Source organism: Pristiophorus japonicus, chromosome 13 (assembly GCF_044704955.1).
Source record: "Pristiophorus japonicus isolate sPriJap1 chromosome 13, sPriJap1.hap1, whole genome shotgun sequence".
Lineage (NCBI taxonomy): Eukaryota > Metazoa > Chordata > Chondrichthyes > Pristiophoridae > Pristiophorus > Pristiophorus japonicus.
The window spans coordinates 74,047,258-74,065,389 of record NC_091989.1 but is presented as its reverse complement, the minus strand read 5'-3'; the positions used below and the strand labels follow the sequence as shown (position 1 = coordinate 74,065,389).

At 48.1% G+C, this 18,132-nt stretch overlaps 1 protein-coding gene across 1 annotated transcript in view; it reads left to right on the top strand.

Moving 5' to 3' along the window:
- Positions 1 to 18,132, top strand: part of plekhg7 (pleckstrin homology domain containing, family G (with RhoGef domain) member 7) — a 177,627-nt gene that overhangs the window by 107,765 nt on the left and 51,730 nt on the right. The window contains 3 exon segments of the mRNA XM_070896773.1: positions 10,222 to 10,247; positions 12,880 to 12,907; positions 17,433 to 17,457. Of these exon segments, the coding sequence (XP_070752874.1) occupies positions 10,222 to 10,247; positions 12,880 to 12,907; positions 17,433 to 17,457 (79 nt within the window).

Sequence of the window (18,132 nt, the reverse complement as noted above, 5' to 3'; positions counted from 1 at the left end):
TCGCCTGACATCAGTTGTCGGGAAAATGCTGGAATCCATTGTTAAGGAAGTGGTATCAGGGCACTTAGAAAATCATAACATGATTAGGCAGAGTTAACGTGGTTTTATGAAAGGGAAATCATGTTTGACACATTTATTAGAGTTTTTTGAGGATGTAATTAGCAGGGTAGATAAAGCGGAACCAGTGGATGTAGTATATTTGGATTTCCAAAAGGCATTCGATAAGGTGCCACATAAAAGGTTATTACACATGATAAGGGCTCATAGGATTGGAGGAACTGTATTAGCATGGATAGAGGATTGGTTAACGGAGTGAAAACAGAGAGTCGGGATAAACGGGTCAATTTCAGGTTGGCAAGCTGTAACTAGTGGGGTGCCGCAAAGATCAGTGCTGGGGCCTCAGCTATTTACAGTCTATATTAATGACCTAGATGAAAGGATCTAGTGTAATGTATCCAAGTTTGCTGACAATACAAAGCCAGGTGGAACAGTTAGCTGTGAGGAGAACACAAAGGGCCGCATTTTCAGGTCTTTTCCGCTCCATTTTTCACCCCGGAAATATCTGTATATCTGTAAAGCATGCACTCCCATGTTCCGCCACTTGGGAGCACTGTATATAAGCCAGCCCCTAAGGCCTGTTCCTCACTCTGGAGTGTCTTATTAAAGACTGAGGTCAATGTTACTTTAACCTCCCTGTGTGCAGCCTCATCTGTGTTCGGAACACAATAACTGGCGACGAGAATATGAATCCAACGCAAAGATGCAGCAAATTGTGGGCATCCTGCAGAAGTTCTTGGAGGGTGAGGACTGAGAAGCCTATGTCGAAAGGCTAGACCAGTACTTTGTAGCCAACGAGCTGGACGGAGAAGGAAGCGCTGCAAAAAGGAGAGCGGTCCTCCTCACAGTCTGCGGGGCACCGACTACAGCCTCATGAAGAATCTTCTGGCTCCTGTGAAACCCACAGATAAGTCGTATGAGGAGCTGTGTACACTGGTTCGGGATCATCTTAACCCGAGGGAGAGCATGCTTGGCGAGGTATCAGTTCTACACATGCCAGCGATCTGAAGGTCAGGAAGTGGCGAGCTACGTCGCCGAGCTAAGGCGACCAGTAGGACAATGTGAGTTTGATGGCTACCTGGAGCAATTGCTCAGAGACTTTTTTGTACTGGGCATTGGCCACAAGACCATCCGCCGAAAACTTTTGACTGTAGAGACACCGATCCTCAGTAAGGCCATTGCGATAGCACAGGCGTTTATGTCCACCAGTGATAACACCAAACAAATCTCTCAGCACACAAGAGCTAGCAATGTTCATAAATTAACTGGAACTGTGTTTGCGAGCAGTAATGTACAGGGCAGAAACCACGAGTCTGCAACTGCCAGCAGGCCTCAGGTGACCCAGATGACTCAGAGTCCGCAACAAAGGATGAATGCAAGGCAATTCACACCTTGTTGGCGTTGTGGAGGCTTCCATTCAGCCTAATAATGCTACTTCAAAGTGTACGTTTGCAAGAGCTGTGGAACAATGGGGCACCTCCAACATGCTGCAAACGAGCTGCAAGCTCTGTAAAACCTGCTAACCACCACATGTCAGAGGAAGATCGGTCCATGGTGGATCAAAGCAATTTCGAGCCTTAGAGACAGGAGGCAGATGCTGAAGTACACGGGGTGCACACATTTTCGATGCAACGTCCACCTATAATGTTAAACGTAAAATTGAATGGCTTACCTGTAGCCATGGAACTGGACACTGGCGCTATCCAATCCATCATGAGTAAAAAGCTGTTTGAGAGACTGTGGTGCAACAAGGCATTCAGACCAGCCCTGAGCCCCATCCACATGAAATTCAGAATGTACACCAAAGAGCTTAACACTGTCCTGGGTAGCACCATGGTCAAGGTCACCTATGAGGGCACGGTGCACGAACTGCCACTCTGGATTGTCCCGGGCGATGGCCCCACACTGCTTGGAAGAAGCTGGCTGGGCAAAATCCACTGGAACTGGGATGACATCCGAGCGCTATCACATGTCGATGAGGCCTCATGTACTCAGGTTCTTAACAAATTTCCTTCCCTTTTTGAGCCAGGCATTGGAAGCTTTTCCAGGGCGAAGATGCTGATCCGCTTGGTCCCAGAGGCACGACCCATTCACCACAAGGCGCGAGCGGTACCTCACATGATGAGGGAGAGAGTGGAAATCGAGCTGGACAGGCTGCAACATGAGGGCACCATCTCCCCAGTGGAATTCAGCGAGTGGGCCAGTCCGATTGTTCCAGTACTCAAAAGTGATGGCACGGTCAGGATTTGCGGCGATTATAAAGTAACTATTAATTGTTTCTCGCTCCAGGACCAATACCCGCTACCTCAGGCAGACGACCTATTTGCGACGCTGGCAGGAGGCAAGACGTTCTCCAAGCTCGACCTGACTTCGGCCTACATGACGCAGGAGCTGGAGAAGTCTTCGAAGGGCCTCACCTGCATCAACACGCACAAGGGACTGTTCATCTACAACAGATGCCCGTTTGGAATTCGGTCGGCTGCAGCGATCTTCCAGAGAAACATGGAGAGCCTACTCAAGTCGGTACCACACATGGTGGTCTTTCAGGACGACATATTGGTCACGGGCTGGTACACCGCCGAGCACCTACAAAACTTGGAGGAGGTCCCTCTAGCGACTGGATCGCGTAGGGCTGCGGCTGAAGAGGTCGAAATGCGTCTTCATGGCAACAGAAGTGGAGCTTTTGGGGAGAAAGATCGCGGTGGATGGCATGCGGACGCCAAGACAGAGGCTATCAGGAACACGCCCAGGCCACAGAACGTCACGGAGCTGCGGTCGTTCCTGAGACTCCTTAACTATTTTGGTAACTTCCTACCGGGAAGCCCCTACATGTGTTATTGTGCAAAGGTGAGAACTGGGTATGGGGGAAAAACCAAGTAATTGCTTTTGAGAAAGCCAGAAACATTTTATGCTCTAACAAGCTGCTTGTATTGTATAACCGTGGTAAAAGACACAAGCTAGCACAAGCTAGCATATGATGCGTTGTTGTACGGAGTCGGGTGTGTATTACAACAAGCTAACGTTGTGGGGAAGTTGCAACCTGTCGCCTATGCTTCCAGGAGCTTGTCTAAGGCCGAGAGGGCCTACAGCATGATTGAGAAACATAGAAACATAGAAACATAGAAAATAGGTGCAGGAGTAGCCTGCACCACCATTCAATAAGATCATGGCTGTTCATTCACCTCAGTACCCCTTTCCCGCTTTCTCTCCATAGCGCTTGATCCCTTTAGCCGTATGGGCCATTTCTAACACCCTCTTGAATATATCCAATAAATTGGCATCAACGACTCTCTGCGGCAGAGAATTCCACAGGTTAACAACTCTCTGAGTGAAGAGGTTTCTCCTCATCTCAGTCCTAAATGGCCTACCCTTTATCCTAAGACTGTGTCCCCTGGTTCTGAACTCCCCCAACATCGGGAGCATTCTTCCCGCATCTAACCTGTCCCATCCCGTCAGAATCTTATACGTTTCTATGAGATCCCCTCTCGTCCTTCTCAACTCCAGTGTATAAAGGCCCAGTTGATCCAGTCTCTCCTCATATGTTAGTCCAGCCATCCCTGGAATCAGTCTGGCGAACCTTTGCTGCACTCCCTCAATAGCAAGAATGTCCTTCCTCAGATTAGGAGACCAAAACTGAACACAATATTCTAGGTGAGGCCTCACCAAGGCCCTGTACAATTGCAGTAAGACCTCCCTGCTCCTATACTCAAATCCCCTAGCTATGAAGGCCAACATGCCATTTGCCTTCTTCACCACCTGCTGTACCTGCATGCCAACTTTCAATGACTGGTGAACCATGACACCCAGGTCTCGTTGCACCTCCCCTTTTCCTAATCTGCCACCATTCAGATAATATTCTGCTTTCGTGTTTTTGCCACCAAACTGGGTAACCTCACATTTATCCACATGATACTGCATCTGCCATGCATTTGCTCACTCACCTAACCTGTCCAAATCACCCTGCAGCCTCTTAGCATCCTCCTCACAGCTCACACCACCACCCAGTTTAGTGTCATCTGCAAACTTGGAGATATTACACTCAATTCCTGCATCCAAATCATTAATGTATATTGTAAAGAGCTGGGGTCCCAGCACTGAGCCCTGGGGCACTCCACTAGTCACTGCCGCCCATTTCGAAAAGGACCCGTTTATCCCGACTCTCTGCTTCCTGTCTGCCAACCAATTCTCTATCCACACCAGTACATTACCCCCAATACCATGTGCTTTGATTTTGCACACCAATCTCTTATGTGGAACCTTGTCAAAGGCCTTTTGAAAGTCCAAATACACCACATCCACTGGTTCTCCCTTGTCCACTCTACTAGTTACATCCTCAAAAAATTCCAGAAGATTTGTCAAGCATGATTTCCTTTTCACAAATCCATGCTGACTTGGACTGATCCTTTCACTGCTTTCCAAATGCGCTGCTATTTCATCTTTAATAATTGATTCCAACATTTTCCCCACTACTGATGTCAGGCTAACCGGTCTATAATTTCCTGATTTCTCTTTCCCTCCTTTCTTAAAAAGTGGTATTACATTAGCTACCCTCCAGTCCATAGGAACTGATCCAGAGTCGATAGACTGTTGGAAAATGATCACCAATGCATCCACTATTTCTCGGGCCACCTCCTTAAGTAATCTGGGATGCAGACAATCAGGCCCGAGGGATTTGTCGGCCTTCAATCCCATCAGTTTCCCCAACACAATTTTCCGCCTAATAAGGATATCCTTCAGTTCCTCCTTCTCACTAGATCCTCGGTCCCCTAGTACATCCGGAAGGTCATTTGTGTCTTCCTTCCTAAAGACAGAACCAAAGTATTTGTTTAATTGGTCTGCCGTTTCTTTGTTCCCCATTATTAATTCACCTGAGTCCGACTGCAAGGGACCTACATTTGTCTTGACTAATCTTTTTCTCTTCACATATCTATAGAAGCTTTTGCAGTCAGTTTTTACGTTCCTGGCAAGCTTCCTCTCGTACTCTATTTTCCCCCTCCTAATTAAGCCCTTTGACCTCCTCTGCTGAATTCTAAATTTCTCCCAGTCCTCAGGTTTGCTGCTTTTTCTGGCCAATTTATATGCCTCTTCCTTGGATCTAACACGATTCTTAATTTCCCTTGTTAGCCACGGTTGAGCCACCTTCCCTGTTTTATTTTTACTCCAGACAGGGATGTACAATTGTTGAAGTTCATCCATGTGATCTGTAAATGTTTGCCATTGCCTATCCACCGTCAACCCTTTAAGTATCATTTGCCAGACTATTCTAGCCAATACACACCTCATGCCATCGAAGTTAGCTTTCCTTAAGTTTAGGACCCTAGTTTCTGAATTAACTGTGTCGCTCTCCACCTTAATAACGAATTCTACCATATTATGGTCACTCTTCCCCAAGAGGCCTCGCACAACAAGATTGCTAATTAGTCCCTTCTCATTACACATCACCCAGTCTAGGATGGCCAGCTCTCTAATTGGTTCCTCGACATATTGGTCAAGAAAACCATTCCTAATACATTCCAGAAAGAGGCATTAGCGTGTGTGTTTGGGGTAAAGAAAATGCATCAGTACCTGTTTGGCCTCAAATTTGAGCTGGAAACCGATCACAAACCCCTCATATCCCTGTTCGCTGAAAACAAGGGGATAAGTACTAATACCTCAGCCCGCATACAAAGGTGGACACTCACGCTATCAGCGTATAACTATACCATCCACCACAGGTCAGGCACTGAGAACTGTGCGGATTCTCTCAGTCGGCTACCATTGCCCACCACGGGGGTGGAAATGGCGTAGCCTGCAAACTTGTTGATGGTGGCGCAGCCCGCAAACTTGTTGATGGTCATGGAAGCATTTGAAAATGATAAATCATCTGAAACAGCCCGCCAGATTAGGACTTGGACCAGCCAAGATCCTCTGCTCTCCCTAGTAAAAAACTGTGTACTGCATGGGAGCTGGGCCAGCATCCCCGTTGAAATGCAAGAGCCAATCAAGCCGTTGCAGCGGCGAAAGGACGAACTGTCCATTCAGGCAGACTGCCTGTTGTGGGGTGACTGTGTAGTGCTACCAAAAAAGGGCAGGGAGACATTTATCTCGGATCTCCACAGCACACACCCGGGTATAGTAATGATGAAAACAATAGTCAGATCCCACGTGTAGTGGCCCGGTATCGACTCTGACTTATAGTCCTGTGTACGGCAATGCAGCGTGTGAGCTCAGTTGAACAACGCGCCCATAGAGGCACCACTAGGTTTGTGGTCCTGGAGTTCCAGACCATGGTCAAGGATCCATGTCGACTATGCGGGCCCGTTTCTCGGTAAAATGTTCCTGGTGGTGGTGGATGCTTTTTCAAAATGGATTGAATGTGAAATAATGTCGGGAAGCACCGCCACCGCCACCATTGAAAGCCTGAGGGCCATGTTTGCCACCCATGGCCTGCCTGACATACTGGTCAGTGACAACGGGCCATGTTTCACCAATGCCAAATTTAAAGAATTCATGACTTGCAATGGGATCAAACATGTCACCTCGGCCCCATTTAAACCAGCCTCCAATCGGCAGGCAGAGCGGGCAGTACAAACCATGAAAAACAGAACCTTAAACCAGTCACAGAAGGCTCACTCCAAACCCACCTGTCCCAAGTACTGCTCAGCTACCGCACGAGACCCCACTCGCTCACAGGGGTGCCCCCGGCTGAGCTACTCATGAAAAGGACACGTAAAACCAGACTCTCGCTGGTTCACCCCAACCTGCATGATCAGGTCGAGAGCAGGCGGCAGCAACAAAATGTAAATGATGATCGCGCCACTGTGTCACGGGAAATTGATCTGATTGACCCTGTGTATGTGCTAAACTATGGACATGGTCCCAAGTGGATCGCGGGCACGGTGATAGCTAAAGAAGGGAGTCGGGTGTTTGTAGTCAAACTAGACAATGGACAAATTTGCAGAAAGCACCTGGACCAAACGAGGCTGCGGTTCACAGACTGCCCTGAATAACCCACAGCAGACACCACCTTTTTCGAGCCCACAACACACACCCAAAGGATCAACGACACCACCCCGGACCAGGAAATCGAACCCATCAAGCCCAACAGCCCAGCAAGGCCAGGCTCACCCAACAGCCCTGCAGGGCCAACAACACGCCAGCCCAGCGAGGGCACAGCCAACACACCAGAACAGACATTTGTACCTAGGCGGTCCACCAGGGAAAGAAAGGCTCCCAACCGCCTCAACCTTGGGAGCACTATATATAAGCCAGCCCCTCAGGCCTGTTCTTCACTCTGGAGTGTCTTATTAAAGACTGTTACTTTAACTTCCCTGTGTGCAGCCTCATCTGTGTTAGGAACACAATAGTTTTGGTCTCCTTATCTAAGGAAGTTGCCTTGGAGGCGGTGCAACGGAGGTTCATCAGATTGATTCCTGGGATGAGAGGGTTGTCTTATGATGAGAGATTGTGTAGAATGGGCCTATACTCTCTGGAGTTTAGAAGAATGAGAGGTGATCTCATGAAAACATACAAGATTCTGAGGGGGATTGACAGGGTAGATGCTGAGAGGTTGTTTCCCCCTGGAGTGTCTAGAACCAGTGGGGGCACAGTCTCAGGATAAGGGGTCGGCCATTTAAGATTAAGATATGGAGGAATTTCTTCACTCAGAGGATTGTGAATCTTTGGAATTCTCTGCCCCGGAGGGCTGTGGATGCTGAGTCTCTGAATATATTCAGGGCTGAGATAGATGGATTTTTGGGGTCTAGCAGGAAAGTGGAGTTGAGATTGATGATCAGCCATGATCTTATTGAATGGCAGAGCAGGCTCGTGGGGCTGTATGGCCTACTCCTGCTCCTGTTTCTTATGTTCTTATGTGATCAACACATGGAATGGACTCCCAGTATCATGCAGGAAAAAGCCTTGGAATCATTTAGGATGGTAGAATGAAGGGGAGGGGGAGCATTAGGGTTTTCTGGCTGGATGAGCTGAGGTGCGATGAATGGCATCCCTCATCCATGATCATCTTGATCTTAGTTTAATAGGAAACCAATTCCAATTTATTGACTAGTGTCAGCTGTGGCTCAGTGGATAGCACACTTACCTTAGAGTCAGAAGGTTATGGGTTCACGTCCCACTCCAGGGACTTGAGCACATAAATCTAGGCTGACTCTTCAGTGGAGTGCTGCATTGTCAGAGGTGCTGTCTTTTGGATGCGATGTTAAACCGAGGCCCCGTCTGCTCTCTCAGGTGGGCGTAAAAAGATTCCTTGGCATTATTTTGAAGAAGAGCAGGGGAGTTATACCCAGTGTCCTGGCCAATATTCATCCCTCAATCAACATCACAAAAAAACAGATTATCTGGTCATTGTCACATTGCTGTTTGTGGGAGCTCCCGCGTTTCCCACATTACAACAGTGACTACACTCCAAAAGTACTTCATTGGCTGAAAAGCACTTTGAGACGCTATATAAATGCAAGTCTTTCTTTTTTATTTTATCCCGTTAGTGCGACTGCACACGCAAACTCCATTAGTTACATTGGGAAGTGTCAGACACCGTGTCTGTAGAGACCACCCAAGCCCCCGAAGTCTCTGTCCTCACACTGCCAGAAGACATTTGTGAAAGAATAGTGGTTTGCTATTTGTTACTGATGCTGCTATTTTGCTTTGTGAAGTAAAGTACCCTTTCCATGTGACAATACCAGGATCATGATTTAGATACATCACTTGCGTGATGAGGTTGTTAAGGATATGAATAAGATTTCTTGTGAAGGGTTCCTCAGGTTATGAAGACCAGCCCTCCTAATGCCTGTTCGGTGAAAGACTTGCACCACATTATGAAGCTTACCGATTGGATCCAAATTCCATTTCAGTCACAATGTTAGAGGGGTCCCTTCAACAAGCCCAGCTTCATCTCCAGACGCTGGTCGGATTAGACCTGTGTAAACATGTCAGCAAATAACATGTGCGTAATCAAACAATAATATATTTTAATTGACTGCACAAATATTGTGATTGTTGTGCCTGGAATGAAGTGTGGACCACGGAACTGTTTCCAAAGCGGAATTAACTGACCTTTATAATGTGTAACTATTTACAATTGCCAAAGCAGACTTAGCATGAAAAATTGGCATGCAAGCAGTAAAATCAAATGGTGGCGAAATTGCAAACATTTGATGTAAACTGAACATTTGTAAGGGACAGTACGCTGCTGATTTGAATCAAATGATTAGTTGGTGATAAATTTGAGATAATAAGGGATTAGCTAGATGGATTACACCCTGGGCTTTCTATCTGTCAGATCGATCGGGCATTAAGCACCGAGTGATTCATTGAATGAAGAACAATCAACGGTTGAAAGGAGTAACTGGGCAACACAAACAACAGCACTGTTTGTGTGAAACATCTGATCATATTTCGCTGATTCCTTTCTATTGTGTTCCTAACACAGATGAGACTGCACACAGGGAGGTTAAAGTAAAAGTGACCTCAGTCTTTATTAAGACACTCCAGAGTGAGGAACAGGCCTTAGGGGCCGGCTTATATACAGTGCTCCCAAGGGATGCTGGGATCCCTTGCGACTTCAGGGGAGGAGCTCCCTGGTGGCGGAACATGGGAGTGCATGCTTTACAGATACACAACATCACTCGCCCCCAAAGTCGAAGTGAAAACTATTTACAAGGCGAGACGGTTGGGAGCCTTTCTTTCCCTGGTGGACTGCCTCGGTACAAATGTCTGTTCTGGTGTGTTGGCTGTGCCCTCGCTGGGCTGGTGTGTTGTTGGCCCTGCAGGGCTGCTGGGTGAGCCTGGCCTTGCTGGGCTGTTGAGTGTGATGGATTCGATTTCCCGGTCCGGGGTGGTGTCGTTGATAATTTGAGTGTGTGTTGTGGGCTCGAAAAAGTTGGTGTCTGCTGTGGGTTGTTCAGAGCAGCCTGTGAACCGCAGCCTCGTTTGGTCCAGGTGCTTTCTGCAAATTTGTCCATTGTCTAGTTTGACTACAAACACCCTACTCCCTTCTTTAGCTATCACCATGCCCGCGATCCACTTGGGACCATGTCCATAGTTTAGCACATACACAGGGTCATTCAGATCAATTTCCCGTGAGACAGTGGCGTGACCATCGTTTACATTTTGTTGCTGCCGCCTGCTCTCTACCTGATCATGCAGGTTGGGGTGAACCAGCGAGAGTCTGGTTTTAAGTGTCCTTTTCATGAGTAGCTCAGCCGGGGGCACCCCTGTGAGTGAGTGGGGTCTCGTGCAGTAGCTGAGCAGTACTCGGGACAGGCGGGTTTGGAGTGAACCTTCTGTGACTGGTTTAAGGCTCTGTTTGATTGTTTGTACTGCCCGCTCTGTCTGCCGATTGGAGGCTGGTTTAAACGGGGCCGAGGTGACATGTTTGATCCTGTGGTGGGTCATGAATTCTTTAAATTTGGCACCGGTGAAACATGGCCCGTTGTCACTGACTAGTATGTCAGGCAGGCCGTGGGTGGCAAACATGGCCCTCAGGCTTTCAATGGTGGCGGTGGCGGTGCTTCCCGACATTATTTCACATTCAATCCATTTTGAAAAAGCATTCACCACCACCAGGAACAATTTACCGAGAAACGGGCCCGCATAGTCGACATGGATCCTTGACCATGGTCTGGAGGGCCAGGACCACAAACTTAGTGGTGCCTCTCTGGGCACGTTGCTCAACTGAGCACACATGCTACATTGCCGTACACAGGACTCTCAGTCAGAGTCGATACCGGGCCACCACATGTGGGATCTGGCTATCGCTTTCATCATTACTATACCCGGGTGTGTGCTGTGGAGATCCGAGATGAACGTCTCCCTACCCTTTTTTGGTAGCACTACACAGTCACCCCACAACAGGCAGTCTGCCTGAATGGACAGCTCGTCCTTTCGCCGCTGGAACGGCTTGATTAGCTCTTGCATCTCAACGGGGATGCTGGCCCAGCTCCCATGCAGTAAGCAGTGTTTTTTACTAGGGACAGCAGAGGATCTTGGCTGGTCCAAGTCCTAATCTGGTGGGCCATGACAGGTGATTTATCATTTTCAAACTCTTGCATGCGGGCTGCGTCACCATCAACAAGTTTGCAGGCTGCGCCATTCCCACCCCCGTGGTGGGCAATGGTAGCTGACTGAGAGCATCCGCACAGTTCTCGGTGCCTGGCCTGTGGCGGATGGTATAGTTATACACTGATAGCGCGAGTGCCCACCTTGTGGGCTGAGGCATGTGGGCATGTGGGCTGAGGCATTCGTATTTATCCCCTTGTTTTCAGCGAACAGGGATATGAGGGGCTTGTGATCAGTTTCCAGCTCAAATCTGAGGCCAAAAGGTACTGATGCATTTTCTTTACCCCGAACACACATGCTAATGCCTCTTTCTCAATCATGCTGTCGGCCCTCTCGGCCTTAGACAAGCTCCTGGAGTCATAGGCGAGAGGTTGCAACTTCCCCGCAACGTTAGCTTGTTGTAATACACACCCGACTCCGTACGACGACGCATCACATGCTAGCACAAGTCTTTTACACGGGTGATAACATACAAGCAGCTTGTTGGAGCATAAAATGTTTCTGGCTTTCTCAAAAGCAATTACTTGTTTTTTTCCCCATACCCAGTTCTCATCTTTATGCAATAACACATGTTACGAGGGTGCTTAACCATGGTAGAAAGTTACCAAAATAGTTGAGGAGTCCCAGGAATGACCGCAGCTCCGTGACGTTCTGTGTCCTGGGCGCGTTACTGATAGCGTCTGTCTTGGCATCTGTGGGCCGAATGCCGTCCGCCGCGATCTTTTTCCCCAAAAACTCCACTTCTGTTGCCATGAAGACGCATTTCGACCTCTTCAGCCGCAGCCCTACGTGATCCAGTCGCTGGAGGACCTCATCCAGGTTTTGTAGGTGCTCGACGGTGTCCCAACCCATGACCAATATGTCGTCCTGAAAAATCACCATGCGTGGTACCGACTTGAGTAGGCTCTCCATGTTTCTCTGGAAGAACGCTGCAGCCGACCGAATTCCAAACGGGCACCTGTTGTCGATGAACAGCCCCTTGTGCGTGTTGATGCAGGTGAGGCCCTTCAAAGACTCCTCCAGCTCTTGCATCATGTTGGCCAAAGTCAGGCCGAGCTTGGTGAACGTCTTGCCTCCTGCTAGCGACGCAAATAGGTCATCAGCCTTAGGTAACACGTATTGGTCCTGTAGCGAGAAACGATTAATAGTTACTTTATAATCGCCGCAAATCCTGACCGTGCCATCACTTTTGAGTACTGGAACAATCGGATTGGCCTTCTCGCTGAATTCCACTGGGGAGATGATGACCTCGCGTTGCAGCCTGTCCAGCTCAATATCCACACTCTCCCTCATCATGTGAGGTACCGCTCGCGCCTTGTAGTCAATGGGTCGTGCCTCTGGGACCCAGTGGATCCGTACCTTTGCCCCGGAAAAGTTTCCAATGCCTGGCTCAAAAAGGGAAGGAAATTTGTTAAGAACCTTGGTACATGAGGCCTCATCGACATGTGATAGTGCTCGGATGTCATCCCAGTTCCAGCGGATTTTGCCCAGCGAACTCCTTCCAAGCAGAGTGGGGCCATCGCCCGGGACAATCCAGAGTGGCAGTTCGTGCACCGTGCCCTCATAGGTGACCTTGACCATGGTGCTGCCCAGGACAGTGTTAAGCTCTTTGGTGTACATTCTCAGCTTCGTGTGGATGAGGCTCAGGGCTGGTCTGAGTGCCTTGTTGCATCACAGTCTCTCAAACATCTTTTTACTCATGATGGATTGGCTAGCGCCAGTGTCCAGTTCCATGGCTATGGGTAAGCCATTCAATTTTGCATTTAGTATTATAGGTGGATATTTTGTCGAAAATGTGTGCACCCCGTGTAGTTCAGCATCTGCCTCCTCTCTCTGAGGCTCGAAATTGCTTTGATCCACCCTGGACCGATCTTCCTCTGCCACGTGGTGGTTAGCAGGTTTTGCAGAGCTTGCAGCTCGTCTGCAAGCACGTTGGAGATGGCCCATTGTTCCACAGCTCTTGCAAACATACCCTTTGAAATGGCATGAATAGGCTGAATGGATGCCTCCACAATGCCAATAAGATGTGAATTGCCTTGCATTCACCCTTTGTTGCGAACTCTGAGTCATCTGGGTCACCTGAGGCCTGCTGGCAGTTGCAGACTTGTGGTTTCTGCCCTGTACATTTCAGCTCGCAAGCATAGTTCCAGTTATAATTTATGAACATCGCTAGCTGCTGAGAGATTTGTTTGGTGTTATCACTGGTGGACATAAACGCCTGTGCTATCGCAATGGCCTTACTGAGGGTCGGTGTCTCTACAGTCAAAAGTTTTCGTAAGATGGTCTCGTGGCCAATGCCCAGTACAAAAAAGTCTCTGAGCAATTGCTCCAGGTAGTCATCAAACTCACATTGTCCTGCATGTCGCCTTAGCTCGGCGACGTAGCTTGCCACTTCCTGACCTTCAGATCGCTGGCACGTGTAGAACCGATACCTCGCCATCAGCACGCTCTCTCTCGGGTTAAGATGCTCCCGAACCAGTGTACACAGCTCCTCATACGACTTATCTGTGGGTTTCACAGGAGCCAGAAGATTCTTCATGAGGCTGTAGGTCGGTGCCCCGCAGACCGTGAGGAGGACCGCTCTCCTTTTTGCAACGCTTCCTTCTCCGTCCAGCTCGTTGGCTACAAAGTACTGGTCTAACCGTTCGACATAGGCTTCCCAGTCCTCACCCTCCGAGAACTTCTCCAGGATGCCCATAGTTTGCTGCATCTTTGCGTTGGATTCATATACTCGTCGCCAGTTATTGTGTTCCTAACACAGATGAGACTGCACACAGGGAGGTTAAAGTAACAGTGACCTCAGTCTTTATTAAGACATTCCAGAGTAAGGAATAGGCCTCAGGGGCCAGCTTATATACAGTGCTCCCAAGAGATGCTGGGATCCCTTGTGACTTCAGGGGATGCACTCCCTGGTGGTGGAACATGGGAGTGCATGCTTTACAGATACACAACACTTGGGAACACTTCCCATTGAAACGAGTTGCATTTTTCCTTCAGGGACATTGGGGCAGAAATCTGATCGTGTCTCCATTGCAGCGATGCCCCGGGCCGAGCGGTACAGTTTGCGCCAGCAAATGGTTTGCGTCTGCCGCCGGAAAATTCACCAGCTGGACCCTCAGTGTGGGGCGGGAGCTAAGGGAGGCATTTCAGACCTCTATTAGGGGTGCTTGGCCGGCTGAGCCACTAAAATTCCCGGGCTAAACAACCGGCCTCGGAGCGCCCGAACAGAGGCTTCCGTGGAGAAAAAAAAACCTGACCAAACCCCACCAAAACCATTCCCAATTTGTTACTGACGCGACCCCAACATAAAAAATACAATCGCACTTACCTGAGGCGGGCATTTCTTCAATCACTGCAGACAGTACAGCTCGGAATGGCAGCTTTCACTGACGTTCCCACCAGGGCGCGCGTGGGGGCGCTACGGAGCGGGCGCGATCCAAACATCGAGCCGGTGTCGCAGTCACAGGCGTTGCACGCCAGCTCACCTCTCGTGGGCGGTACTGCTCCGCGCCCCCGCAAACCGGCACCGTGTGTCCCAGCAGGGCGCTGGAAGCTGTGCTTTCTGCCTCTATGGCCGATCCTCCAGGGCACTAACAGGGGCGGCGGAAGTCCGAAAAACCAGCCCGAAGAGTATGAGAGAAGCAGAAAGCTTCGATAGACATTTTGGGGGAGATTTTCGACTTCCCTCCCCAGCGTAAGGCAGGGGTTGTGAATCGGCCGCCCATGATAGGAACCGCCCAGTTTTACTTTCCAGCAACATCAGGGGAATTGAAAACCTGGCGGTTTCTGTAACAGACGGGAAAGTGCATCATTAGCTTTACAAACACTGGAAATCTGAAAAACAATCAATTCTGGCAATGCTCGGCAAATCAGGCGGCATCTGTGGAGAGAGAAACAGTCACCGTTTCAGGTCGGTGACCCTTCATCAGAACTGGAAGAAGTTCGAGATGAACAGCTTTTAAGCAAATGCAGAGGCTTGGAAAGAGGGCTGGGTGAGGAGAGAACAAAAGAGAGGTCTGTGATAGGGTGGAACACAGGACAGATTAAATGACAAAAGTGGTTTGGTGCAAGGTAAAAGTAAAAGAAAGACTTGCATTTATATAGCGCCTTTCACGACCACCGGACGTCTCAAAGTGCTTTACATAGAAACATAGAAACATAGCAAATAGGTGCAGGAGTAGGCCATTCAGCCCTTCGAGCCTGCACCGCCATTCAATAAGATCATGGCTGATCATTCCCTCAGTATCCCTTTCCTGCTTTCTCTCCATACCCCTTGATCCCCTTAGCCATAAGGGCCATATCTAACTCCCTCTTGAATATATCCAACAAACTGGCATCAACAACTCTCTGCAGCAGGGACTTCCACAGGGTAACAACTCTCTGAGTGAAGACGTTTCTCCTCATCTCAGTCCTAAATGGCCTACCCCTTATCCTAAGACTATGTCCCCTGGTTCTGGACTTCCCCAACATCGGGAACATTCTTCCCGCATTTAACCTGTCCAGTCCTGTCAGAATCTTATACGTTTCTATGAGACCCCCTCTCATCCTTCTAAACTGTAGTGAATAAAGTCCCAGTTGATCCAGTCTCTCCTCATATGACAGACCAGCCATCACTGGAATCGGTCTGGTGAACCTTCGCTGCACTCCCTCAATAGCAAGAACGTCTTTCCTCAGGTTAGGAGACCAAAACTGAACACAATATTCCAGGTGAGGCCTCACTAAGGCCCTGTACAACTGCAGTAAGACCTCCCTGCTCCTATACTCAAACCCCTAGCTATGAAGGCCAACATACCACTTGTCTTCTTCACCACCTGCTGTACCTGCATGCCAACTTTCAATGACTGATGAACCATGACACCCAGGTCTCGTTGCACCTCCCCTTTTCCTAATCTGCCGCCATTCACATAATATTCTGCCTTCGTGTTTTTGCCCCCAAAATGGATAACCTCACATTTATCCGCATTATACTGTATTTGCCATGCATTTGCCCACTCACCTAACCTGTCCAAGTCACCCTGCAGCCTCTTAGCGTCCTTCTCACAGTTCACACCGCCACCCAGTTTAGTGTCATCTACAAACTTGGAGATATTACACTCAATTCCTTTATCTAAATCGTTAATGTATATTGTAAAGAGCTAGGGTCCCAGCACTGAGCCCTGCCGCACTCCACTAGTCATTGCCTACCATTCTGAAAAGGACCCATTTATCCCGACTCTCTGCTTCCTGTCTGCCAACCAGTTCTCTATCCACGTCAGTACATTACCCCCAATACCATGCGCTTTGATTTGCACACCAATCTCTTGTGCGGAACCTTGTCAAAAGCCTTTTGAAAGTCCAAATACACCACATCCACTGGTTCTCCCTTGTCTACTCTGCTAGTTACATCCTCAAAAAATTCCAGAAGATTCGTCAAGCATGATTTCCCTTTCATAAATCCATGCTGACTTGGACCGATCCTGTCACTGCTTTCCAAATGTGCTGCTATTTCATCCTTAATGATTGATTGCAACATTTTCCCCACTACTGATGTCAGGCTAACCGGTCTATAATTACCCGTTTTCTCTCTCCCTCCCTTTTTAAAAAGTGGTGTTACATTAGCTACCCTCCAGTCCATGGAACTGATCCAGAGTCGGTAGACTGTTGGAAAATGATCACCAATGCATCCACTATTTCTATGGTCACTTCCTTAAGTACTCTGCGATGCAGACTATCAGGCCCCAGGGATTTATCGGCCTTCAATCCCATCAATTTCCCTAACACAATTACCCACCTAATAAGGATATCCTTCAGTTCCTCCTTCTCACTAGACCCACTGTCCCCTAGTACATTCGGAAGGTTATTTGTGTCTTCCTTCGTGAAGACAGAACCGAAGTATTTGTTTAACTGGTCTGCCATTTCTTTGTTCTCCATTATAAATTCACCTGAAGCTGACTGCAAGGGACCTACGTTTGTTTTCACTAATCTATTTCTCTTCACATATCTATAGACGCTTTTGCAGTCAGTTTTTATGTTCCCTGCAAGCTTCCTCTCGTACTCTATTTTCCCCCTCTTAATTAAACCCTTAGTCCTCTGCTGTTGAATTCTAAATTTCTCCCAGTCCTCAGGTTTGTTGCTTTTTCTAGCCAATTTATATGCCTCTTCCTTGGTTTTAACACTATTCTTAATTTCCCTTGTTAGCCACGGTTGAGCCACCTTCCCCGTTTTATTTTTACTCCAGACAGGGATATACAATTGTTGAAGTTCATCCATGTGATCTTTAAATGTTTGCCATTGCCTATCCACCGTCAACCCTTTAAGTATCACTCGCCAATCTATTCTAGCCAATTCACGTCTCATACCATAAAAGTTACCTTTCCTTTTCAGGACCCTAGTTTCCGAATTAACTGTGTCACTCTCCATCTTAATAAAGAATTCTACCATATTATGGTCACTCTTCCCCAAGGGGCCTCGCACAACAAGATTGCTCATTAGTCCCTTCTCATTACACATCACCCAGTCTAGTTGGTTCCTCGACACATTGGTCTAGAAAACCATCCCTAATACACTCCAGGAAATCCTCCTCCACCGCATTGCCAATGAAGTACTTTTTGAAGTGTAGTCGCTGTTGCAATGTAGGAAATGCGGCAGCCAATTTGCGCACAGCAAGCTCCCACAAACAGCAAAGTGATAATGACCAGACAATTTGTTGCTGAGGTGATAATAAGACAAGTATAGAAACAAAAGATTTTAAATGTAATGCCAGTTATGCACGAGGCGGTAAATTTAAAATCTACCCCATTTGAGTAGAATTCTTTTTGCATTTGTTCAGATGTTGAACCAGAATCATCAGTATTAATGAACAACAACATCTTGCATTTGTATAGCGCCTTTTCCCTGAAAGAAAATGACAGCGCTTTACAGTACCGTACCGTTATCAGATGAAAATGGATTCCGAGCCAAAGTGGGGGAGGGGGGGGGGCAGAGGGGAGGCGTGACCAAAAGCTTGTTCAAAGAGGTAGGTTTTAAAGAGCGTCCCTAAGG